The sequence below is a fragment of the Anas acuta genome, chromosome 4 (genome assembly GCF_963932015.1).
Source record: "Anas acuta chromosome 4, bAnaAcu1.1, whole genome shotgun sequence".
In the NCBI taxonomy this organism is placed as follows: Eukaryota; Metazoa; Chordata; class Aves; order Anseriformes; family Anatidae; genus Anas; species Anas acuta.
In genome coordinates this window covers 33,050,516-33,077,410 of record NC_088982.1, presented here as the reverse complement: position 1 = coordinate 33,077,410, position 26,895 = coordinate 33,050,516, and the positions used below count along the sequence as shown (strand labels likewise).

The window sequence follows — 26,895 nt, the reverse complement described above, 5'->3', positions numbered from 1 at the left end:
TGTCCTGACCAGATTAAGGAGCCTGTGATTTATCCCTATTTGAATATGCCTGAATTGTTAAAAATAGTGCTGTGTGGCACACAGGGGATTTCATAAACTGATTTTTTTCTCCACTCTGAAATATTGTTATCACTTTTAAGTTAGGAAACTGCTGCTCATCAGACCCAACGTCTAACAAAACACATTATGCTGTAATAAAACCTTCTGGACTTTAGAGGGACTGATCCAGCTGCTATTGAAATCATGGCAAACAGTGAACACCCAGGTCAAAAAGGGTAGGGTTAGCCATTTCCTGAGATTTTGGGAAGTGGTGATGTACACTGACTTCACTGAGAATATTGCTTGCTAAGTTATCAGATGGTTTTTGAACATCTAGTCTGTGGCTTCCATAGAAGTGTGATTTTTTTAATTACCTTCTCAAAGGAAGTGCAGATTGAACGCAAGTATTTGAACTCAAAGCAGGGTAGCTGACACCTCTTTTCATTACAGTTGGAGCTAATTTGGAACGGCCTGCATCTTCCACAGAGTATTCCTATGGGCTCAATAGCCTTTCATTAGTTGTGAGGTTTAATTAATGTTGGATAAATCACAAGCTGACTTTTGTTTCCACAGTGAGTTGACTTAAAGCTTTCACCCCCCAGAACATCACCAGTTGAGACACAACTGAGCTCTTGCAAGCTGAATGCTGTCTGATGCCGGGGCTGGTGATAATGAGAAGAGCTGTCTAGAGAACAAGGAAAGGGGATGATGAAGTATCAGCATTTTGATGCTCCACTCAGCTGACAGCGTTGGCTTTGATGTTAAGACCAAGGTCACCTGCTGTAAGATTGCCACACTATGATTGATATTGATGCTTATATTAACGCTGAAACTTTTCAGCACAGCAATTAACTACGTATGCTCAACAGGTCACTAGCCCACGCTAATTTGTCTATCAACAGGGTTTTAGGGCTTGTTAATTTGGGACTTGATTTGCTTCTTAAGCCAGTCAGTGGATCATGAGCCACATATGCTACTTGTAATTCCTCACAAAGAACTCAGGCAGTTTGGGCATCCTTGCATCGCATTGGCAGCTGCTCCAGAAGAAGAGCAGTGTACGTGCCTGACCAGCTGGGCACAGCGATGAGGCTGCTGGGGCTCTGTCTGCAGGTACAGTTTACAGTTGTCACCAACTCAGTCTCCTTCGTGGTTATTATCAGAGTGTTTTTCACCTTTTTCTCTTATAGATTTTAGTAATTATCAAGTGACACCTGATCCAAGTGCAAAGCAGGAGAAAATTGATCTAGTTTTCAGTAAGCTTTACAAAAGATGATTGATGAATTGGTAAGTTTTAACTTGGAAAAAAGAAGGTAGGCTTAAATGATCTTGATTACAGATGTCCAATACGCTCATTTTATTTTTTAAAGTACGTGTTCTAATAGTTTATTTTTTAGAAATAATCTAGGATAGTTTATATAACTGAATAAAACTGCAGCATTACGTTCTTTAGGAAAGAACTTTTTCTGAGGTGTACTTGAGACTGGGTGACTGAAGTTTTGTCAGATAGGTCAAATAGTTTAAATCCCTACTTGACAACATCAAATTGATCATTTTAAATGCTTCTGTTTATAATAGCTGAGAGCATTATAATATGGTCCTCATATCAAAACACTTTCATAATATTCAATGCACAAAATCATGACTCGCTTAAATTTCAAAATTTAAGGACAGTTCTTAAAAGAGCTTTCTTTCAAAATTGAACAGCTTCCTTTGTCAATCTCTGCAACACCATGCTCTGTATTTCCCTGGAGAAATTTGGATCCAAGGGTTTACTCAGCTTTTGCTTGGCATTCAGTACTGAATATTATGGTTTGTGATAAATAGCTCTTTATTTGAGAAGGAGAAGAGGAAAAAATACTGTAGTACAGACATTTAATAAAATGTTTTGCAAATGACAACACTGAATATCAGTATCAATAGAAGGAGAGGAAGAGAAAATGAGAACTGGCTTATTAAGAAATGAAATAACCTTCTATTCAGCTTGCACCAGGCTGACTTCTCCATTTAGAAACAGTCAAGGTAATTTACACGTTTTTGTTCAAGAAATAAAATATAGAAGTTAACTGCTAAAATGGCGCAAGGTAATAGTCTTTTAAAATTAAATAAAGCTTTGTGTGATATTCAACCAAAGTCTTGAAAAATAGTACAAAGATGATGATTTAAAATGAAAGAACTATCAAGAGGTAATTTGTGATTTTTGATGTATTTGGGGTTGACCAGGCAGCTATCTGAAAGATTTTTATTATCTAAATCCCTTGGCTGTAATTGTAAATGATGTTTACATGAAGGTTTGAACGGATTTTGGGGTACATGTTGTCTAGAAACCAGTGAAAGAAGTGAAAAGGACACGAGCACTATAAGGAGTGAGGATGTGGTGCTGGAGGATCATGGTGCTGTCCCCATCATTTGCTGGTGTACGTTACTACCAGTCAAAAGATAACAGAACTAGATTTGTGACTGGCCTTGGTGAAAGTGGTTTGCTGAGGAATTTGTCACTGTTCCTAATGAATGGTCTAGTCTTGATATTGGATCAGAAGACAAAGAAGTTTAATGTAACATTGGAGGAAAGTGTGGCAGTTGATAACTGGCTGTGAAAAGAAGTTGATTTTCTGTGTATGTGAATAAAAGAGAATACTGATTGGGATTACCATCAGAAAGAGAACAGTTTAGGGATGTGAGGATGGATGAACTGCTGCTCAGCACAAGCATGTGGAAGAAATGGGGGAAATATTCCTTTTCCTCCTTTCCTATACATATGATATAAATGAAAATGGAAAGTGATATGACTACTTAAAACACTAATCAAGGAGTTGGCATTTTTGCATATATATATATATGAACAATGCTTGCAGGTATGTACATAATGGCTACATTTTTTTTTTTTACTTGAAGAGTGTGTATAATCTAAGAAAACTGTAAATATTATAACTTTTTTTTTTTTAAAGCTGTGGACCTGTTGATTTTGTTTGTTTGTTTTGGCTTCATTTGTTCAACAAGGGAGAACAGAGGAGGAAAAGGAGAGTAGAATAAAACCATTCAATTTTTTTTTTTTTTCTTTGAGCATTCCTCTTTCTGCAGCTTATTTTTGATTCCCCAAGTTCCTCCTTTAATATTTCTGGATGACAAATGGCAGGACAAGATAAAATATCTGAAAGACTGTTGGAAAAGTCTTCATTTGTGGTAGGGAGAAAAGCTGGGAAGGAGCCCAGGGGAAGTTTGTCAGAGAGTGTAGTGAAAAGTAAACGAAGGTAAGTATCGTGCACATTGGGACCTATTAGAAATGTGCTTTTTTTGAGGGGAGAGACTTCCATCAACTTCTCAAGGTGATTTTAAAAGGCTCTTGCTCAATGAAACAATTTCTGTGCCACCTGAACTATTTGAGGGGCTGGGAGGCAGTGCAGAGGATAGAAACTATAAAGCAAGTAACGTCAGAACAGTTTTAGCAAGGAAGTCTTGGTTTGGGTGAGCAAGAAACTGTGTTGGGGATGGCTGCTATTTTTTCCAGGTGTTGGGCTATCTGTGACTCCTCCTCAAAAACAAGATTATTGAGGTCAGGCTTCCCTAGATTAAATGAAGACACTGCTCTCCTATACATATATGTTCTTGTTTCATCTTTGTATGAAATACGATGAGCAAGCTATATGGTGCTGTAAAGTTTGTCTCTGTCATGCATCCATGTACAGCCTGTACGTGAGTATCAGTGAGAGATGGGTCTGGGTTATAAAACCAAGCAAGGATCACTAAATCTAGGAGTGTGCATGGACCCAACCTCGGAGACAAAAGACTTCACAAGAATAAAGATTTATCAGCCAGCAGTGTTTATCAGCAGGATCACACAGCATGCAACAAAACATTTTGGAGTTGGCCCACAACCTAGGCTAATGTAATTCCTTTTCTGTTCAAGTCGTCCAACATACTTTGTAACTATGTGCAACTCTACTATAGATTCTGATGATTTTCTTAATAATTATTAAGTATTATTTTAATAGGTGCTTTATTTTTGTTGTACTCTGAAATTACCTAATAATAACAATAACCTGTTCCATTCCTTTGAAGAATGATCCAAAAAACAGTGGTGCCAACATGGATTAGAGGTGAATACATTCCCAACATATTTACCAAAGGAACCAAGGCTAATAATGTTGACTAGCCATTGGTCGAAGCGATTGTTAAAAAGCTGGTAATATAGATCTGAAAGGAAGTATCTCTTCCAAAGTCTTTGGAAATTTCAGGGGAGTGAAAGAAGAGGAGGGATTTTTCTCTGGTGATATCATCATCATCAATTTCATTCACCCTTAATAAGAAAGGTGCATGAAGATTTGGAAGAAAACAAAAGTGCTTTTAAATTTTCTGTTTCAGGGTTACACAGTAAGCATTTGATTTCTCAATGTGCAAAATGACTGCTGATCACAGTTTTTACAAACTTCACCTGTGCAAATTGATTTCTTGTTTTCCTTTCACAGCAGCCATACACTGAACTTAATGCTTGCTATTAAAAGGGGAAAAGCTGAAGTGAAATTATAACTTCTTCTAGCTTCAGAAGAGAAAAGGTTATCACCTGTGCATGAGCTGACTGGTGATATTTCTCATCCTGCAGAAAAGTCACTGTCCTTTTTGAGAAGAAAGTGTCATTCTGATGAATCATCTAATCAAAAAAAATTAGCATATGGTGGCATGAAGAAATGAGTGTTTATGACTGAGTACAGTCTGGTACAACTCACATTTCACTGCTTTTCATGCTTATCAATCTATAGGTTTGTGGAAAAAATATATAATTTACTTCAAGTTGAATTCAAATTACTGGCAAACCCAAAACCTGATCTTAGTTCAAGTAGCAAGGTTGTTTCACCAGAATACTAGACACAGAATTAAAATATTTCTAGCCATTTAATCAGTAAAAGGTTTAAATATTTTGGTTAAGCATAATGAAAAATACACTGTTTCTCTACAGCTAATTATTTGTTAGAATATTTTTTGTGCGTATTTTCAAAACTTGATTTATATTTGTAAACACATCAGTTTCATGAATAATAATCAGGGGAACAGAGAAGTCTCTAGTAAATTATGATCTGTAAAGGCGTATACATGCTACTAAGAGCCTTTATTTCACAGCATTGTACAACCTCTTGCGGTACTTAAGATGTAAACTTGTTAAGTAGTAAAAAGATCATGTAATGGCAATATCGATGTCCCACTGCAGTAAATAGCAAAACTCCATAGAATTTGATGGAAACAGAAGTAGGTTTGGAAGTAGAAGATAAAAGATAAGGAGAATCTTTATTAAAAACTGAAAAAAAAAAAAAAAAAGTCATGCAGGAGAAAGTAAATATATATATGCATGTAAGTATTTGGTAAGTGAGGGTAGCAGTTTAGTTGCTGAATTCTAGAAAGTGGAAAGCCAGCTGAGGAAAAAGAAACTAGTTTTTTTCAAAAGTCTCGTTTATTCCTTCTCTTTTAAGAACCGAGGTAGTACTGCCTTCTTACACATGCACACCCTCTCCTTTCAGTTCTAGAGAAAAGACATTACATGACAGCTCATCTCACGGAAGAGCCGCACGGCAGTGAGGAGAGTCCGAGCAGCCCCGCACTGCTTGCCATCATGACCTGCAGGAAGGGAAGCAGCAGGAGCCAGCAGTGGCCAGGGGTGCTGAGCCATGGGGTGCAGGATGAGGCAGAACACCGCCTGCCCTGAGCTGTCCTTCTCCCTGCTTACCAACCCATCATAGTCCCAGAAAGCTGAGAAGTCACTTCAGTAATTTCAGCAGTTTTTAGATGAGGATCCCTTTTGTAACTCAGCCCTATTTCCTCCAAATGAAATTTAATTCAGGTCAGGGAGCTGGGCAATACAGTTACTAGTGATTTGCCATATTATTTTTTTGATGTCCGTGCTGTTATTGCTTCAGCCAGGAGGATCAACAACGCTCGCAGAGAACAAAACTTTCAGTAAATCCTACAATCATCTTCTCCATGTGAGTAAATACTCAAGACAAATTATATCTGTAAAATTACCTGCATCGTGCTTTTTTTCATTAAAAAGCCAGCTAAGTCTGCAGCAGATGTAATAGCACTCTTCTATAGCCTACAGCTTCAAGATTTCTTTGTATTATGCAGACCATTCAGATGTATTTCATTTTTAATGCAACTGTTTTACTATTTGTAATGAGCAATCATAGTAATAAAAAAAGGATAGATGTGCAACAAATGTCCCTGTAAGCCATAAAACCTGATTATTTGCAGTATTTAGGTGAAAGCTTATTCTCCTTTGTTTGTAAAGTTCCAGATATGCTTGGATGCATTTGCAATCAATAATACAACACTTCACTCCACAAACACAATGACTGATCTTCTCGAAGTTCGAGCCTCCTTTATTTCTGATGGGAATGAAATCAGCTGAAACGCAGCTAGTTTGGGTGTTAATAGAAGAGCTTCTAAATGCTGTTTTTGTTACTAATGTAATGGGGGGAAGAGCAGGGAAAAGGAGGAATGGGAAAGGGTGTGTGAGGAAACTACAGGGTGGTTTACTGTGGTTTATCTCGTTTAAGGCTGGAATGAAGAGGAGTAGTGAAAAAGCTGAGTGGAAGGAGATGTTTTAGGCTATGCCTGGTCAAATCAGTGCAATTAGCCCCCAAAGAAGCCTGCCTGCTCTGTGGAATGCAAGCCTGGCAGTGCCATTTGGGGACTGAAAAGTGAGCTTTTCTGGCCAATATGGCAGGGCTATAGGGCCAGGTGAAAGGGGCTGCCTGAATTTTGGGACGAAAGCCTGGAGCACTCGCTCTCCACAACAGGTAATGGGGACGAGGAGCACCGGGCCGGGGGCTGCCCCTTCGCGGCCGCGGCGCCGCCCAACGGCCGCCCCTCACAGAGCGGCGGGGCCGTTAGCGGGGCGGTCCCGCGCTGCGCGCTGATTGGCCGCCGCCGCTCCCCCCGCCCCGGCCTGAGGCCGCCGCCGCCTCAAAGTTTGCCGCCGGGCGGAGCGGTGGCCGCGGCGGGGCGGGGGCTCCGCCGCTGCGGACGGGGAGGGTTTCGCGCGGCCGGCCGGGCGCGCTGAGGGGCTAGGAGGAGGGCGGGTGGGAGGTGAAGGTGTCGCCATGCGGTCCCTGAACATCACCCCGGAGCAGTTCGCGCAGCTCCTGCGGGACAACAACGTGACGCGGGAGCAGTTCATCGCTCTGTACGGGCTGCGGCCGCTCGTCTACATCCCCGAGCTGCCCCGGCGCGCCAAGGCCGCCTTCGTCCTCGTCTGCGCGCTCATCTTCGCCCTGGCGCTGTTCGGCAACTGCCTGGTGCTCTACGTGGTCACCCGCAGCCGCGCCATGAGGACGGTCACCAACATCTTCATCTGCTCCCTGGCGCTCAGCGACCTCCTCATCGCCTTCTTCTGCGTGCCCTTCACCATGCTGCAGAACATCTCCTCCAACTGGCTGGGCGGTGCGTGCCGCCGCGGGACGGGACGGGACGGGCTCCCCTCGGGCTCTCCTCGACAAAAATGCCTTCCCTGGGGTAGCCCGGGGCTGCCCGGAGCTGCTCGCCCCCGGGGGTGCCGGTGTGTGGGTAAGGGGCTGTGCACAGGTCGTGGGGGGCTGCGTGAGGCGCTCCCGAGGTGGCTTTTTTGCTCTAAACTTGGAGTCCGAGCTCTGCAGCCTCTGGTGGGGAGAAGGCTGTGTCTGTGGAGAAACGGGGAGCGAGGAAATGCACAGGGTTTATCTCGAAGCGATAAAGTGATGTATTAGTTTCAACGCATCCTCTTATCCTAGGAATTATGTTGTATTCCCACCATTATAAAGGACCTTTATGATAACCAGAAAACACCTTTTCTAAAAAATAAAATGCATCCCAGATCGAAAAAAATTAAAGTAACATAAAGACAAAGCTGAAGTAATGTTAGCAAAAGGGTGTTTCTCGTCCTTTTCTTGGCCTTAGGGCCATCGTAAGTGGAAAAATAAAAGGGATGGCTTTGCAGCAAGGAGCAGACAAGGTCTCGCGTGGCTGCAAATTGAAATGTTTGCAGGAAAAAAAGATTGTTTGTGAAGTGATGTTGTTAAATTGCAGTCTCCAGGCTTCCTGTGGTGCTCCTGTTGGGAGATAGCGGAGGTTACCTCCCGAGCACTGAGGATGAATTCCAGCGCATCTGATGGACTCAAGTGCGGGGTGGGAATTGGTCAGAGGGGATTAGAAATGCACCCAGACACCTAACACAAGGAGAAGTCGGCTTTACTTTTGTCTCAAAGCCAGGAACTGTCAGGGAGAAGTGATGAATATGAAACCACAGGTGCAAATGATAGTAAATCCAACTTAAGTAGTTTTATAGCTATACTGCTGTGCCTTCGTTTTGACTGTTCAAGTTCTCCTTGCAGATGAACACAGCAGAAAGTTGTTGCAGGCATCAGGAGGTCCCACGTATGAGTGAGAGGACCAAATTGGGTAGCTTTCCCTAAAGATTGGAGTTGTCTTTCCCCCAAGATTAGAGTTGTGATTCCCCTCCCTTGTATTGGGGATGACAGTCTGTCAGCCTCAGACCATGCATCTGACCAAGAGCCATCTAAAAGCGGGGTCCGATGAAACCTCCACCTGAGGTGAATTGTAACAGATATTGCAGAGGCATGTGGAACAGTGTGAGTGAAGCATGTATATTTCCCTTCATCTTATGTTACCTGATGCTTGACGAAATCTACAAGTAGTGAGTGTAGAAATGGCATGGTTGCAACAAATATCTTCGGATATTCAGCACTGGGATATTTTGAAGTGTGCCATTGTGTGGATTTTACTGTCCTTCTTGCCTACCTTCTTTGCAGTGCTGGAGCTTTTTAAGTGCAAATGGATTCATAGTCCCATTGACTTTGATTTCAACCTTTATGGTCCCGGTAATATAACTGGATTTAACTAACGTGGTATTGGCAGGGCATAATAAGTAGGATAATTGATGAATCTTGCCCTTCAGTGGGTGGGCAGGGAGTGAAGCAAAACTCAGGGAAATGAGATGTAAATTGAAGGTGTCCCAGGGGTGCCTGATTCTTGAGGCTCACACTGTGAAGCATGAATGGTGATTACAGTTATACTGCAAATCAGAGCCTGCCAGACTGGGAGGACTCTTTTCCTTGCTTGCTTTAAAGGTGTAATTTTCCTTTTGCCTTCCATTTCCTAGTCTGAGGAGGCTTTATCTCATCCACCTTAATGCAAGCTGCTCTGAGTAGTGCAAGCTCTAGCTCTGTTAAGAAAAAGCTGCTTTGACTATGCAGTATATTCCTGCTGGACAAAGTGGTGTGTAGTGAGTCATTTGATGCGTGAAATAACTCTGGGTTGCTGAGCATTTAGAGCCACTTCACTTCTTGTTCTAGCTGCACTCGTATCACTAAAACAAGCATCTGTACTAGTTGAGGTGTGCTGAGACACAAGTATGTTATGTACTTACCTTTGCGTTGGAATTGGTCCTTTTATTTCCATGCCTGTGTGCAGCTGTTTGTGTTTCTTTATCTTCCTTTCCCCTTCAAAAGGGCACAACAGAGCAGAAGTGAGGGCAGAACTACATTTGCTCTAGGATGAGATAGAGAATATGCAGAGGTAAGAACAGCCACAGCTTTAAAGTAGCTGTTAACTTTTAAGCCATTCAACGTTATCTCCATAATGGGATGCTATCGGGGAAGGAATAATTACCGTTTTGTTCCTTCTAAAGTGAGAGGTGAAACACTTTCACCCAAAAGGCCTCCAGCTGTGCTTAGTTTACAATAGGACTCCAGGGAAAACGTTGATAGCTGGCAATGTGAAGTGAGTCAAACTGAATGGTGGAATCACTCCCCTGTAATAGATTGTGTTTGTCGAAATTCTTTAGAAACAGAAGATTTCTACTGTTACACTTACCAGAAGGTAATTAATTTCCAGCAGAGATGTGAAAGGCACTGACACGACTTCTTCCACAGTATGTTCATTAACACACTTAACTTCACTTACAGTTTAGCACCTGGAGTTTCAACAAACTGAACGTGCAGCTTGTTTTGCCTGGTGATTGTGCAGTGCTAACATAGCTGCTAGCTCCACATATGCAGTAACTGGGACCAGCTCCATCTTGACTGAAAATGGGTGAATCCGTATCATTTTCAATTCTGCAATCCGTTACAAATCTGTATAACAGCATGAGACTCTTAAAGTGATGGTATAAGATTCAATTTCTTATTTATACTTTGCAAATAAAAAGGATGTAATGTCTAGATGACCTTTACATAGAAATTCTGCAAACTAATCTCTCAGCAATGCAGAAGATCCTGTGGAAGAAAATTAAAATTGTGGCTTTGGCATAAGTGATCGTTGGTATAATTTGTAGGAAGAGGATGAGAGTGGAACTCGAATAAGAATTGAATTGGTGCATGCAGCAAAGGTGATCTTGGTGCAAACTGGAGTGATTTGAGGATTTTGCTCAGTTACGATCACAGGTGGGAGATAGCAGTAGAGGTCCTGTGGTCATACTGATAGCTGCCCTGTTAAGTGTCAATTTGGGCTTTTGTCTGGGCCAAATATCTAAAAGTTTCTTTATTTTCTGAAACGGATTGGTTAGCTGAGTAACAGTGATATCTTTGCAGAACTGCCTGCAGCAACTGGAAAATTACTTCTCATGTTGTATAAATATAATAGCCCCAGCAAAAGATAAAGTCAAAACATGACATTACTGTAGACCTAATACGTGTGCTGCATCTTGCTCGTGAATTTTGCATCTTATCAGACAGGATGTGTCTTCTTAAAACTGGTGTTGAAGGCTGTTTTTTCCTATCGCCTGGGGAGTATTGGGCCACCTGAAACACTATAAAACACTGCAGCATTCAAGATGACCTCGTGTATCTTTTCTGGACTCTAGGCACTATGCAGGAGAGGTTTGTCTTCTGCCTGTTGCTGTCTTACCTGCCCATTATGTATAGCTGCCTTGCTTCCTGAGTACATCTAAAGAAGCAGTAAAGGTCTTCTTAGGCACCTCAGTTGCTCCTTGGCACAACAGTTTCCTCATCTCTAAAAATTTGGCTGAAAACCGAGTGGTGTGTCGTAGCTGGTTCTGCACTGAGGGTGCTTTCTGCACCGAACATCTGTCAAGCAGTACGCTACCTTACAAAGTTTCTGCATGAGAATGCATAAACATTCCCTTCTGACAAAATCATCATCAATAAAATCATTCGACCTTTTGTCTGATGTTCATAGGGATCTCTAAGCTCTCATTTCTTATTTTCAGTGTTGCTTCAGGACCTTGTTCTCCCTGGCTCGCTTCTGGAATGTTCCTTGATGCCGGACAGTTTCCATATGCTCTCAAACTCTGCTGACATGCTGTTAGGGTTAACACTAGGCAGTAAAACCGGAGATGAGCTTCCAATAACTGGATATCTTTTTTAAAGCTTTTTTTTTTAAAAAAAAAAAAAACTTTTCAATTTAAGTTGTGTCTAGACTTGGTGTAAATCAAGTCAGAGACGCAAGAACACTCTTCATCAGTCTCCTGCAGTGTAAGAGGTTATGTCTTTGGGTTGTCTGCGTCTGTGAGAGCAAGATGATTTTAGTTCTCTGTTTCATTGAAATCCTGCCTTTGCATTCATTCTGTCACTACTATTGTTTACTTTCACATATGTGCTTATAAGTAGAGGTAGGAATACAATTCTGGAAGAAGATAGTTTGAGAACAGGTTATCCAGTGAATACCTCAGTAAAGGAAATAATGGATTCAGGATTTTTTAAAAGTATAATATATTGGCAGGATGACATCTGACAAAAGCAGCAAAAGAATGCTGATAGAAGAAAACTTCCATGTTTAGCACAGGGAATTTCTGCAAGTCGTGGATCAATATTCAACACAATGATTGATGTAAAATGTTTTTTGTTGCATTAATCAGGCAGAGAAAGCAAGCAAGTTGAAGAATGTGGATGGATTGGTTAGTGTTTTATCTGGGGTGGTTGTTATATTCTTGGCAGAAGCACCTGACAACCTCTGCCTTGTCTGGAGACTGTTCACTGTGTCCTGTTTTGCTCCCTGCCACCCCCTCAGCTGTACTGCTTGCTGTTTGTGCTACAGCTGCAAATGGCATAGTGCCCTTTGGTGGTCTGGTGTTCTAACAGCAGTGCGTTGCTGCAGAGCTCTCCTGCATCCTTGCACATTGGTATTTGTTTTCACTCATTGATTGCTTTGTTTTGCTGATCTGAGTTTGCCTGAAGGCTGTGATGCCTGTTTTGGTAGCTTTGTCAAACCATGGGCAAAGCTGAACGTGAGCTTTTTTGGGGAAGGAGTGTGGACAGTGGAGACAGAATTCCTTGGCCAGCTAGCCCACGTTGCGTGCACACTTTAAAATCACAGCACAGAGGGGATAGTGTGGACTGTACCACGTATTGGTAAACAAATGTGGGCTGTTCAAGGTACATGCTCTAATTGTGTGGGCTCAAACCGAACCCTTATGCCTTGTCTGCTGTACTTGACCTTAAACAGTGAGGTATAAATAACCACAGATCTTCTATTATTGTGTGCTACGCTCGTAAGTTGTTTGGGGCAGAGCAGTGCATAATGTTCATTATTCTTTACGGGGCACAGGTGAGAGGCTTGTGCGTCACAGATAGCAAACTACTAAAGGTACAAGATACCTGTATACCCAAGAATCAGTATAATACAGTGCCATGCCCAATCTAGTATGAAGGACCGTCAAGGATACAAGCTGTATTATTGCAACTGACTTGTTTTCTGCCCCGAAGTTAAAAAAAAAAATAAAAGAATTCAAACCTTGCTTGCATCAAGGAAGCTGGAGAGAACTGTTTTGGAAGTTGAGAGAGAGATTTTTCAGTCCAAGGGCTTGGTCAATAACACTTTAACAGAGGAAGCTGCTATTTAACTTTTACCAGAATGGTTTTAGAATTTTGCCTTTGTTACCCTAATAAAAGAAAAATAAACAGATGTTCCAAACAGTGGTGATAAAATGGCAAACTTAGAGATACAGAGACAACATCTGATAATGAAGATGCGAAGAATTGCTTAAGGGCATACTGTTCATATTTGCAGCCTTCTGAATATGTTGTCATTGGGGAAAACTCTAATAATTGATTGAATAAACCATACAGTTTTTGGCAGTGCATGAGGAATACTTTTGGGAGTGTCTTAGCTGCTTGCAAAGGAGAAGCAATTAGTTATTTTCATTCCCAGTAATCCCCTGCAAGTTTTCTTTTTTTCATTGGAAATGGTTGGTATTAAATGCTTCAGTGCCTTCTTAAGTAGTGATCTATTGGAGGTCTTTGCTGAAAGACTTACTTTGTAGAAAGTTAAGTGTTTTAATACTTTATCACATCTTAAATATGAATATTTTAAAATATTCAAAAAAAATCATGTTTCTGTATGGGGAGAGTATGACACGTAAGTGGAAAATGAGCAGGCATAAAAGGAGATACTTTCTCAGCAAGTTTCTCTTAAAAAATAAATAAATTTAATGGCCTTTAGAAAGTCCTTGAAGGATATTTGTCAGGTTCTTTTCACTACATACAAGATTCTTGCAAACCACTTCATGGTTTGCAAAATAAGTGAAGCAAAGCTCTGTTCTGAAGGGTTGAGCATACACACAGCTCCCCCTGCAAGTGAAGAAGAACCTAAGGAGTAGATGGGGTGGGAGGGGGGCAAGGAATGGAGAAGAAGAGGAAAAATGCCTTTTTTTCTTTCTTTTTTTTTTTTTTTCCTGCAAATAAGCTACAAATTTCTTTATATCAAAGATGAGCTGCACAGAAGCAGTTGATAGAAGATGATTTTCTGTTTTGAAGTTTTTCCCTCTTTAATCCTATGTATTGTATTTACCAGGCGATCTATCACTTTGAAGACCGATAGAAGAAATCTAATTTTAGCCCATTACCATAATACATTCATGGAGCTATTTTTCTGCTCTTAATCGCACTTCTTGTCTTTGGAAGACAAGACAGACAATAACTTTTGTGCTTTGTTTTCAATGATTTAAAGACTGCGGGAGTTCGAACTTAAAGGTTTAGAAATAACAGAGCAACCCGCTCAGCTTGGAAATAGCAAATGATGGAGCTTCTCTTAAATTCCTTCACTTGGCACTGAAGGTGGCTTTAGTAATTTATGTCCATTTCAGAGAGTGGCCCTGAAGCTGTTGCCCTTCCAGGATATCTGGAGCCCTAGTGGCAGGGCTTTCTTCTTAAGGTTGGAAGCAAGGCTTCTAGGGCCCCTTTTCCGCCATTCTCTTGTTCAGTGATTACAGCCTTCCCTTACTAAAGGGGAAGGAAGAAGAGATGCATCACCTGTGTTTGGGGAAGGCTTAGATCCCATAAAAACTACCTCACCTGTTAACATAGGCAAGGTTGTGTTTAGTATCCACAACACTGTGTTGAGTTTCAGACTCCAAGTACAGGGTATTTATAAATGGCTGCGTTCAGCAGAGGGCTGAAAAAGGATTGGAACCAATTCAGATATAATTAAGGATGATGGAGCTGGATCTCAAGTCTGAGGTCAGATGAAGTTTGGTGAAGTTTTACACATGAAACACTGGAATGCCTCAGAATTTCAGAAGGTAGGAACTTGTGTAGTGAGTGACAATTCAAGGCAAACAATTCCCCTAAAGTGATGTGGTAACATTAATGCAAGTTGGTATTCAGAGATGCTGGCCTACGTTGCATGAGGAGCTTCAGGGAGGTTGAAATACTGTTCTCACTATTGATACATAGAGGCTTTTTGAATAGCTTTTCATTAATGTCCTTTTGAAATTTTATTGTTGTTTTTTTGCTTACAAAACGTATATAGCTGTTGTTTTTCCTTGGCCACAAAAGTTCAACCCATTAAGGAACTGAGATGTGTAGGTGTGACTGAGCAAGTGTCTATTTCAGCCAACTTCACCTGCAATGAAAAGCATCCTTTTGTTTCACGCTTCTGGAGGTGGTAATTCCTCTCTTCGTTTAGCTCAGAAGGCTTAATCTACAGATACTATGCAGACTCTTCCTTTTACTACCTGTTTACCAGTCACTTATAGATTAGTTGGTCACTTTTGGGGAATTTGCCTTCAGAGATGAGAAGTGAGGAATTTTTGCAGCCTTTTTTCTTGGAGATTAAACGAATGGCATAATGGTAGTCTGTGCTCTTTGACTGTTATTGGTCAGAATATGGGAACATATCAGTAAAGGCAATGAAAGTCTGGGACTTCAGTGAAGGAATCTTGTATTACAGTCAAACCCCTACAATGGAATATAGTTCAAATGGACTTAACTATTTGACTTCTTTCAGGCTATGAAAAACAGCATGTGATGAAAGGCTTTCTGCTACAGCTCCATCACTCAAACTTGGACTCATTTATTGAAAGAGAAGATCGTACACTTAAAAAACTACATGAATAGAAAAGCAAAATTTAAATATTTTTATTTTTTTGTCAGGAGCTTATATGTGTAAAGCATCCCACATCACACTGGGTTTGATGAGAAACAGGTAAGATGCCAAGTTAGTAAGATAATGAACATGATGACCATGTTTTGTGGGAGGCTGACTTTGTGCTTACTTTGTTCTTGCCAGCTCCATGACAAAATACGTTCTAGGTCAAAAACTGTGGTGAGAAGCAGATGTACAGCCTTCTATACAGTTCCTGCTGGCCATCCTAAAATTTCAGTTGAATAGTTTGAAATTGGGCTGTGTGTTATATATTTTTAATTCTATTTTAAGACAGACCTGTGAGCGTGTTGACTGTTGTGCTGGTGTTGATTATGTATTTCAAAGGTCCTTGACTTCCATCCATTTATCCCCTGTCTTCCCTTTCCCTTTTTTGAGCTACAGAAAGTGATTTTTTTCCCCTTCCTAGTTAGGATTGATCAAACCAGTTCCTTCTAGACAGAAGTTTACCTGGTCCATGTTCCCTTTATGGAGAGCAGAACTGAGTTTTGATAGCTTCCATTTTGTGTTCTTAATGTTCCCTGTGCTTTTCTTGCAGAAGGTGCCTGTAGCATCTTAAAGATTAACTTAGACGAATGGTTATCTGATCCAGTTCTACTGTGAGTTTATGGAGTGTATCTGGGTAAGGTGTAAATAATGATGATGTAAAGGAAATATTGACAGCTGCTCCAGGAGCACTGAACTGTAGGCACGTAAGAGAACTGTAGGAATGCAGATACTCAAAATGATCTCAGGGTCAGAAATGGACAGAAAATGAGTGAACAAGGAACAGGCTGGGAAAGGTGTTAACATAAGATTTTTGTTGAAGGCTTATTTAAACACAGATTCTGAGATGGCTGGACTTGAGCGTGAGTAATGGAGAATAAATGCATGATGCTGCATAAATACAGCATCTCACTGGATTTCAACATTGTCATCAACATAGTGAGTTAATTGGGGGGAAGAAAGGTGATTCGGAGAATAGAAAAATGATGAAGAGGTTGAATTTTTCTCTTAAGTTATGCATAGCAGAGGACTTCTCTAATATAACATTCAGCAAAAGGTTGTGTTAAGTGTACAAATAGAGTGGTATTCAAATGAGCAGCAGAAATGTATTTCCAACAGCAGGAAAAAGTCAACTTCTAAACAAGTGACGCTAAGACCTTGTAAAAGCTAAAGGGTAATCTGCCAAGGTAAAAGATAGTATCCCTGTAACTTTACATTTGACAGTAAACGGTGGAAGACTTGGTCAAAAGCAAAATAGGAATAAGTCTTGGACCGATACAGAGCAAGTGAATGTAGAATCATAGCATAACCTAAGTTGGAAGGGAACCACAAGGATCATATAAGTCCAACTCCTGGCTCCACACAGGACCACCCTAAAATCAGACCCAGTGTCTGAGGGCATTGTCCTAACGCTCCTCAGTGCCATGACCACTGCCCTGGGGAGCCTGTCCCAGTGCCCGACCACCCTCTGGGTGCAGCACCTTTCCCTAACCCCCAGCCTGACCCTCCCCTGTCCCAGCTCCATGCCGTTCCCTCGGGTCCTGTCGCTGTCCCCAGAGAGCAGAGCTCAGCGCCTGCCCCTCCGCTCCCCTCGAGTGACCTGCAGGCCGCCATGAGGCCTCCCCTCAGCCTGCTCTGCTCGGGGCTGAACAAACCAAGGGGCCTCAGCTGCTCCTCACACACCTTCCTCTCCAGGCCCTTCACCTTCTTGTAGCCTTCCTTTGGGCACTCTTTAATAGTTTTATGTCCTTCTTATATTGTGGTACCCAGAACCACACATAGTGCTTAAGGTGAGGCTGTACCAGTGCAGAGTAGAGTGGGAATAACAGTAGGCATTAATATGTCCTTAGAACTCTTGTTCTTACAGGTGTAGTATGCACAATGGAAGAACAACTACTGGAAGCTGCATTTGATGAATTGTTTAAATAGGAGACTTAGCAGTTTAACTGTTAATACATACATGTATATGTGGAAATGCTATTTTGTTCTTTTGCATGATATCACTTTGTATAACAGTAGACTTATTAGTATTTTTTCATGAGCCACAACAGTTGCATGTTTTACTTTCTGACTATTGCAGGTGCCTTCGCGTGCAAGATGGTACCGTTTGTTCAATCCACTGCTATTGTAACTGAGATTCTTACAATGACCTGCATTGCTGTGGAAAGACATCAGGGAATTGTGCATCCACTAAAAATGAAGTGGCAGTACACCAATAAAAGAGCTTTCACGATGCTTGGTAAGCCTTTTCTTTTTTTTTTTTTTTTTTTAAGAAGAGAGGTTCAAAATGTGCAAGCACTGCTAAAGGAATGTCACAATTGCAAATGATCCTTCCATTGTAACACAAATAATATAGGTAATTGTGCTTACACAAATTTGTACGTACATACTGATAAATGAAGGTATTTTGAGAGATGAGAAACTAATAACAGAAGATCTTGCTGTTATAGATATGAATGTTGACTGATGGCCTCACTGAAAATCACTATTAAATAGTGTATTTTGCATGGTTTTTAAAGATGAAGCTGTTAAACTGTTCATACCAAAACTTATGCTCCTTGTTGTACAGAGTATTAAAAAAAATATTTGTTTACAGGCATAGTCTGGTTGCTGGCAGTTATTGTTGGGTCACCTATGTGGCATGTTCAACGGCTTGAGGTATGTTTGGTGAAATGGGAATTTATATTTTCAACTCAGTCCTTCCTGGATCTTTTTGCACCTTTAGCAATGAGATTGAATAAGCTCTTGAGAAATGTAAGAGGGGAATAACAGAAACGGAGTTTTTGTTTTATGTGCCAGCATGAGAAAGATGAATAATTAGGACTTGCATGTACTACAAAATGGACTGCCAGCAGGGACTAGTCATGTCTACAATCATTAGGTCAAAGAGCACTGATTGTATCTGGGATTTGCACTGTAGCTTCCTTTTTTTTTTTCTCTTTCTTGAAGTGTGCTGACTCAGTAATGTAGGATTTAGATTGATGTTTCAGGATGATGATGTCTCCTGCAAGATTTTGAAGAACTGTATCTAGTTTAAAGTGTAATCAACTGCCCATCATAGTTTAAGGAGTTACTGTACACTTCTGGAAAAACAAAACAAAAAAAGACTTGCCAGAATCTGTTGCTTTTGAGTCTGAATGCTACAAATTTATTCTAAAAAGTTGAATATGTGAAGTGTCTGTACACATATTCACAGAAGATGTAGCTGAGACTTCCTTTGAAAATCCTGGTGTAAAAAAGTTTTGAGGAATGTAACATCTCCTGACATTTCTTTTGTCAACTTGGGTCAATGCAACACTTAGTGTGGAGAAGTGGTTGGAAGAATTTTCTCACTTTAAAAGGTCTTTCTGTTGAATTTCAGTTCTCCTATTAAGAACCAAGAATATTTCAATAATGCCTTATTTTTTTTTCAATTTATTTTTATTTTTATTTTTTTTTTACCCTTGGGATAATTACTTTAGTGACTCCTTTATGCTTGTTACAGGTTAAATATGACTTCTTGTATGAAAAAGTCTATGTTTGCTGCCTGGAGGAATGGGCCAGTCCAATTTATCAGAAGATATATACCACCTTTATTCTTGTTATACTCTTTCTTCTTCCACTGATATTGATGCTTTTTTTGTACACTAAAATTGGTTATGAACTATGGATTAAGAAACGAGTGGGAGATGCTTCTGTTCTTCAAACCATTCATGGGAATGAAATGTCTAAAATATCAAGGTTTGTAAAATAAAATACAATTGGCATTTTGACTTTTAGAAAGCTATTTTTATGGACAGGTTTTGAGAACCAGTGCAAAGAAGCCCATTTTATCTGTGGGGAATTCAGCAGGCATAGCCTGGATTTTTAAAGCTAGCTAGTTATTTAAACAAAATGCCCATATTAATGCAACTTAAACAGTTTTCATCAAAATGTAGAATTGCCATACCTTAAATGTCAAGGTCTCAATAAATCCGATATCCTTCATCATGAAATCCTTCTTTTTAAAAGATGTAGGTCATGAGTTAGAAAGTAACTTGGAAAAATGTTGGTAGGTTATTTCCTTACATTCTATGGAAAGTTCTTTATAGAACTCTAAGACTGTGAATACTGCTTTATGATCTTATAAGTTAAACTGGTGTGTGTGTGAGGGGGAATCAGAACTCACTTTAAACCTACTTTCACACAGTTAATCTTGTTATAACTTCGAAAGAGTTTTTGAATGTTCTCTCATTTGTTTGTGTGAGACTACCTGGATAGTAGCTCTCTATCTGAAAACTTATGAATTTTGTTCACTGATAATTACTGATTTTTGTAGTTCTTTTTACATTTATAATGTGTTTGCTAATGAGCACTACATATGGGCTGCCCTTCATATTACCTCTCATTTTTGCCTTTAATTTGGCAAATTGATCCATTGAATGATGTGCTAGAAACCTCTAACAGGTCAATTCGTTGAGGAGCATATCACCTTAAACATGTACTGTAAGAAATAGCTTCAAGCTGCTTGTAAGTGATGATTCCTTAGACATTTGCCTAATAGGGTACCCAAGAAAGCAGATACATTTATCAGTCGGAACTAAAAGAGGATGCAGTCTTATATGAGTTAAGATGATGTGAGCTTTGGGCTACTCCCTGTCTTAGTGAATGTCCCACATAGTGGGAGGATTCTGTAACTGCAAGTGTTACTTCTTTAGCTCAAGTGAGATTTCTGTCTCAGGATCTAGAAATGCGGTTATATGAATAATATATCATTTGGAGAAAAATGATAAATTCATGGGTACCTTGAGCTTGTGAGGCATTCTGGTACAGGCAAGGGAGAGTATTTCTTGCTCTCAGTTCCAGCATTTTACTTACCAACAAAGGCTGAATGTTGTAGGCATAGCTTCACCTACTCTCAAATTCTTCGTATAATCAGGTGCTGCACGTATGGCAGTGCTCCCAGTTCTAGGACTGAACTCTTGTTTTTGGAGCTATTAATGGAATTTCATGGCTTTTAACCCATCTGTTACTGTTGGAATTACATCTGCTTGAATAGAATGAAAATGCATTGCAAGACAGGCTCATGTCATTGCTTGCTGCTGCTATGGAAATGCCTTGCTTTCCTGACAAGGAAATAACAGGCGTTATTTATTTACTAGTTTTATATGCTACCACAGTTCTTGTTCAAAGGGAATGACGTGCTTCTGAGCATCTTCCAGGGTTTTGTTTGCATCTGCAATCATCAGACATGTTTGCGTGTTTCACTCAGTGAAACATATGTAAACCACAGATCAATTCGTAGTGATTCAGTATGGAATGTCTTGATGCAATTTCAGGAAGAAGAAGCGAGCAATTGTTATGATGGTGACAGTGGTGTTTCTCTTTGCAGTCTGTTGGGCCCCTTTCCATGTGATCCACATGATGATAGAATACAGTGAGTATCTGCAATGTGTCATATAATGAAGTCTTTCCTAGTGTGCTTTTTCTCTTTTCTGATAATGGAACTACAGATTATGAAAAGCTAGCGCTGCTGCAGCATTCGGCTATAAAATACTGTCTGTTAGCACAGGTTAATGGTGTGCTTATAAATCCTGAATCACTGTCTTGTAATGGAGGTGCGTAATCAACAGCAGATGAATTATTCTGAAGTCTGAGGGATAGAATGTTCTGCCGTGCTCACACAAAATGTAAGTACATTTCAAAAAAACTCTTATCAGATGTAGTGTTTGGGAAATACCTTTTATCTGAGATATACTTGTGTGTCAGCCACATCCCCTCTTTCCTGCTGTGTATGTTTTTAAAAAACAAACAAACAAAAAAAACCAGACATGATCCTTATCTCTTACTGTAAACCTGACTTTGTTGCAGGAAGGTTGGGAGGGAACCCAAACTCTCTTCCAGCTCTTTTAGAATTTATATTCTAAAAGAGAAGGTTGCCATTGTTTTCTGAACTAGTACAGCACATAATCCAGTTCTGAAAAGGAGGTTTACTGTTCATAACGAGACTCCAGAAATAGCAAGACTTGAATATTAGGATGGCGAGCCTGTCTCTGTAGATTCATTTTCTTTCTGTCTGTCATCCTCCCTAATTTGCTGAAAGGTCAAAAGTACCAGGCTGGAAGGTAAAAGTTCTTTGCAAGTAGAAAAACCCTTGAACATGTAACTTTTGAAATTAAATTTAAATTTGATACATGAAGACTTCTATTTGCATCTACATAAATTATCATACTACTTTGAGTTCAACTGCTGTGAAATATTTATCCTTTCACTTGGCCTGGTTTTAATGAGGTAGGCATGTTGGAAATATAAATACTGGACATCACGGTGATAATGGTGAGGCACTGGAACAGGTTGCCCAGAGAGGTTGTGGATGCCCCATCTCTGGAGGTGTTCAAGGCCAGATTGGATGAGGCCCTGGGCAACCTGATCTAGTGGGTAGCGTCCCTGCCCATGGTAGGGGGGTTGGAACTACATGATCTTTAAGGTCCCTTCCAACCCAAGCCATTCTGATTTTATGATAATATCCCTTTATTATTATTTATAATCCATCTGAACTTCCTCAGTGCTCTTGGTTGGACAGTAGTTTTGAAATACACTCCTGTTATCTGCCCTCTTCACTATTTGCCTAAATTTGCTCAAGTCTTGCACAGTTCACTTCCTATCTCCTACCTGGGTACTGTGACAGGATGTGGGACTGCAGCTGGCAATGCCTACTGCAGCAGTGGCTGTTGTACTCTGAAAATGAATGCAGCAGCCATTTAGTTGCCTTCTCTTGGAGATGAGATTGTAGGTAAGTTAGCAGTTCTGTAGCCACTTAGCAGAACCAAATCATGTTTATATGTGGGAAGAATAAAAAATACAAAGCTGTGGCTATTAGAATTGTTTGACTTGTCCTGTGATAGGGTTGCCTGTAATGATACATGAATGGGGCTCAGTATAATACTTTGCTTTTTTCACTGTCAATTTGGTGGATTATTTCAGCTGCTGCATGGCCTTTATTCTGCTGTGTACTTATTCCAAGTTTGGTAGCCAACTATTTGAATTCAAGGAATTCAATGTGATCTCAGTAATTAAGAGTGAAATATGACCAAGAAGATAGTTTGTTTTTTTGTTTTGTTTTGTTTTTTATACTATGAGATGATCTGTGCCAGCAAAGATGAAGAAGACATGAATAGTTGGTGGCAAGACAGGGATTGGTGTTGTGGTGTTACAATACTTATATGTTGGAGAAGGATGTGAAATGCAGAGCCAGAAGAAAAATAAACGAGGCCTATATTTAGGAAATAGAAGTTTTCTGTTGCTTTGCCGCTAAGCAAGTTTTTTGGCTAATAAATTGCTTATTTTGGACTACTCTGTTCTTCCTGATGTATATACAAAGCAGGGCTGTGTTGTAGATTGTGTTCTTTCCTTGCTGATGAAATCCTGTTGATAATATTAAAGGCCTCTAGCAAGGTTTTTTGTAGACATTAAACAGAAACTTCTAATGCCATACTGGATATATATAGACTAAACAGTGGATATTTATGTCATCTGTGCTTATAGCATACTTCCTTTTCCTTTCCAGGTAACTTTGAAAATGAGTATGATGATGTAACAGTCAAAATGATCTTTGCAATCGTTCAAATTGTAGGATTCTTCAATTCTATTTGCAACCCTATTGTGTATGCTTTCATGAATGAAAACTTCAAGAAAAATTTCCTGTCTGCCATCTGCTTCTGCATTGTCAAAGAAAATGTGTCACCAACCAGGCAACTTGGAAATTCAGGGATTTCTATGAGGCAGCAAAAGGCAAGCGTTTCTCAAAGAGATCCCACTGACTCGGATGAGGCAAGGAGGGAGGCATTCAGCGATGGCAACATTGAAGTAAAGTTCTGTGATCAACCGGCTTCAAAAAGGAATTTGAAAAAGCACCTTTCCTTATTCAGCTCTGAGGTTACTGGGCATTCTGTGTTGGGAAGTGGACAGTAGCATAACACAGGTTTTCAGAAGGGGAAAAAAATGTTCTCTTTATATCATACCTGAATGAGCCATTTAAAGTAGTTTTCTACTTTAAGTGTTGAAGTGAGGGAGGGGGAAAATAATTTTGATTATTATGTTGGAATAATGGTCAAGAAAATATAATATATTTTATAAAGAAAAGGAGTGAAATTTTGGAAAACAATCTCACTGTGATTTCCAGAAAAACACTTTTCTTCCTCAGCTAATTTGGGGCTTGCTTGCCCTCTGATTTAGGTATACCAAACAACTGTTGGTATACATGGTCTGTTTATTCTGTCTGGTTCCTGGCACTCTGCTGGACTGTACTCTTCTGAATGCCAGAAGACAAGAACTATGGAGAGCGTGTACAGTTCCTTTGGACAGCTTAGGAATCTTACATGGGTCTAACACTGTTTATAAGAGATGCTCTATGCAGCTCTGAGGACAGAGAAACTTCATATCTGAGTTCAGGAAAAATGCAGACTGAGATGCAATTGTGTTTTGCAAAGTATGTGAAAGCCAGCCAGAATTGGTTCTGAAGAAATCATGATTTAGATTTCGTGCATGTCTGGATTTTGTTAACAGGAAGTTAATAGAAACTAACAATGCATGTATAACTAATGTGCTATTTTTTACAAGTTAATTTTTGGGTACAAATTTAAAGGCCAGTGTCCTTCCCTGTAAACTGCATTATTCCTCCTGGAAAAGGTAGAAGTTGAAAAAGTGCTATACAAATCAAGGGCCTGCATATCCTGGAAGTGTGGTCGGTAAACACTGGAATTATCTTAGTCATGCTTTCATATGCAGTTTATGGGGTTGAAATTGTGTTGCTGTTTTCTGGAGGTATATGAGGGCCAGGCTCAGAGCCTGTTGGACTCTACAGAAGATTTCCAGTTGAATATTGTAGTCTTTTGACCAGATGTTTCTGTGGAGATTTGTACAAACTTTTTTTTTTTTCTCTCCTTTATCCTTGAAGTGGATTAAATACTGTGGAAAGCCAGTATTACAAAGTCGAAATCAATAAAATTCTAAAAAATAAATAAACATTGCTATCAGTGTGTCCAACTGAAACTGTGTAAAATCAAAAGTTCCTTATGATTGTGGGACTGGGGAAAAAAAAAAACAAAAAAACAAAAAAATGGGATCTAGAATGGTATACTGTGATCTGATCCCACAAGCAAGGCTTTGAAATACGTAATTTACAACTCCAGTTAAGTTTGGTTTGAATCCTTTGATTGCCTGTGAAATGTTGATGTTTTTCTGTCATCCCTTGCTTTCCCTAGTAGATTTTGTATTTTGTTTACACATAATTGTCAATGAAAATGATTCATTGATATTCATGGATAATTTGGAAGTACACCGGTCCTTCTGTGTAATATTTACAGTTGGGTAAGGCATTCTGATGCTGGCTTGTGACATACTCTTTGTTATTTATTTTACTGTGTATGATATACTCTTGATGCAATTACAGAGAAAGATTCTGAACTTGCCCTGACAGCCAGGAATTATGAGCACTCTTGTTTATATTAGTATATATATTAAATAAAATACTGATTTCAGAGAGCTAGGTCTGGGTGAAACAGCATGAGTGAAATCAGATTTTGCCTCAGTCAGTCATGCAAACATTCCCCTGTGCATTACCTTTGAATAACGCTGGGAAGCAACAGCAGCAATTTTTGCCTGTGATTACCTCTGTGATTTTCTTTGCATTTTTTAGTTCAAATTTATAGAAATGGGTCTCGTAGTGAAGTTTTCTACCCTGCAAATAGGAGTTCAAAGGTTTAACACCATTTTCCTTGGTGCAGAGTTGATCTGGCTGATGTTGAGAACTGCGTGGTTTAACGGAACCTATTACTGAAAAGCACTTTATCTTAAGCTTTTCACTTTATTTGTATTGCTAATTTCAATGACATTTTAACAACAAAGTTGATAGCTGCATTGTAAAACTTCCAAGTATTTTGTGTTTCTGTTTTAACTGTTTCTTCTATTGTATCGTAAAATGTTATCTCAACAAATGACTGTTATAGTATTGTATTTTTTTAATTAAAATTCCATTTTGGCGTTGCTAGTGCTGTTTGCACTGGGAGCATCTACAATGAACTTCGAGTCTTTTTTTTGTTTGTTTGGAGATTTATATAAGCTTATATTTACATGTTTAGGGATTAATTTCCAGTTCTATTACAAGTTCCAGCTGCTACTGTCATCCTGAGAGATGTGATTTAAAGGGCTTTTTACTGAAAAAGGTAGGACGGGGAAAAAAATCCAATCTTGTTGTAGGAGAGAAAAATGGTATTTCAGCGCAGATATGTGGTTACAGTTAGATTAATGTAAGCCAAACTAATACAGACAGTTCTTGTACATCTTAATAAACTATATCATTAGTGCCTTTTGACACAATAGTTGTCTCGAGCCAGATAATCTTGTGAGAAATCCTAGCTGCAATGAATAGAAGATGCTTTATTGAATTGAGCAGAACCAAGATTTTGCCCATGTTTTCTTAATTTGCTGGAGCTTTAGCTTTGATTTAACTAACACATCATTCTGTTGAATTGAGTCAATTTTCTGTCCAGGCTAGTAGCCTGTCCCTGTCTGTTGCAATGGCTCATATCATGTGTTTGAGTGTTCAGCTGTGACTGGGTACTCTATCCAAGGGAAAGCTAATGCTGCTGTGGGGGGGGGGACGACAAAAAAAACCAACACTCTTCTCCCAGATTGCCTGTTTATTTCTATTTTCTGTTAGTAGAATTTCATGGTGAGCCTGATCAGAAAGCTTTCTGGATAGAGACTTACTGGTGGATAGAAAAGATATCCACCAACTGAGAACATTAATCAGCTGTTATGTTTGTTGAGGAAAAATGCTTCTGCAAAGTTGTCTAATCTGTTTTAATTTCAGTTTAATTTTGAAACAAAATTTATTTGCTCAAATTATTATTATTATTATTATTTTTTACTGTTCTCAGCAGTGAGGATCTATGCCTCTAAATTTACGATGAAATGATGCCAGCAACTGGCGTAGATACGATGAAGCCATGAGTCTGAAAACATCTCTGGGATGGGGAGAAAAAAGGGGTAAAAATCATATGAAATTATTTCCTTGCAGAGTTTTAATCTTTATGTGGGGATTAGTTTCTTAGAATAGCAGGTGGATTTTTTTACGGGTATATTTTTAAACAGTAGAAATACGTACTAGGCTGTGATAGTTCAAGTAGACAGAGAGCTCTGCTTTTATTGAGGACGCTTGGTTCCGTTACGGGCTAGCACAATGTGATTTAGGCATGAAAAATCTGAATGTAAGGAACAGTGCTTGCAGTTCCCTGCAGCACCAACAGGGTTGTTGTAGGACATCTTTGGTACTGAGAGCAGGGGCCCTGTTGGTGCAGCACAGGCTACGTCCAGACGAGGTGTAATGGAAGGCCTCATGGAAGAGGGCCTGAGCATGTGGCACTGCTGGCGTGGTGTTTGGGTGTGTTTATCTATGACAAGGAACAGCTGGAGCTGTGCACAGCACACCCCAAGGACAAGACAGGATCTGTTTTATGAGGGGGTTAGTTG

General features: G+C 39.8%; 1 protein-coding gene and 1 long non-coding RNA gene across 5 annotated transcripts; both read left to right on the top strand.

Moving 5' to 3' along the window:
* The first annotated feature begins 442 nt into the window (after positions 1 to 442).
* On the top strand, positions 443 to 6,425 carry LOC137855233 (uncharacterized). Its single transcript, XR_011095618.1, has 3 exons — positions 443 to 1,149; positions 1,227 to 1,323; positions 5,547 to 6,425. It is a non-coding gene; the product is annotated as an uncharacterized lncRNA (long non-coding RNA).
* Positions 6,426 to 7,024: 599 nt separating this feature from the next.
* On the top strand, positions 7,025 to 25,443 carry QRFPR (pyroglutamylated RFamide peptide receptor). Of its 4 annotated transcripts, XR_011096054.1 has the most exons (7): positions 7,025 to 7,467; positions 17,486 to 17,644; positions 18,002 to 18,063; positions 18,890 to 19,125; positions 20,703 to 20,800; positions 20,931 to 21,053; positions 22,931 to 23,070. XR_011096054.1 is itself a non-coding variant. In XM_068680643.1 (6 exons), exons 1-6 carry the CDS (start codon positions 7,128 to 7,130, stop codon positions 22,932 to 22,934), a joined length of 846 nt encoding a protein of 281 aa, XP_068536744.1. In that variant the 5' UTR covers positions 7,025 to 7,127; the 3' UTR covers positions 22,935 to 23,070. The 4 variants fall into 4 exon arrangements, 3 of the variants coding, with proteins under 3 accessions (XP_068536744.1, XP_068536743.1, XP_068536742.1); XM_068680643.1 differs by lacking the exon at positions 20,931 to 21,053 and having other exon boundaries at positions 20,756 to 20,800; XM_068680642.1 differs by lacking the exon at positions 22,931 to 23,070 and having other exon boundaries at positions 7,026 to 7,467; positions 20,936 to 21,053.
* The last annotated feature ends 1,452 nt before the right edge of the window (positions 25,444 to 26,895 follow it).

Bases quoted from the DNA above. Each gene is read 5' to 3' on its own strand.
- QRFPR (XM_068680641.1), top strand. From the start codon at position 7,128: ATGCGGTCCCTGAACATCACCCCGGAGCAGTTCGCGCAGCTCCTGCGG. The intron at 17,645-18,001 runs GTAAGCCTTTTC...ATTTGTTTACAG, and splicing joins AAGAGCTTTCACGATGCTTG to GCATAGTCTGGTTGCTGGCA. The intron at 20,801-22,930 runs GTGAGTATCTGC...TTTCCTTTCCAG, and splicing joins CCACATGATGATAGAATACA to GTAACTTTGAAAATGAGTAT.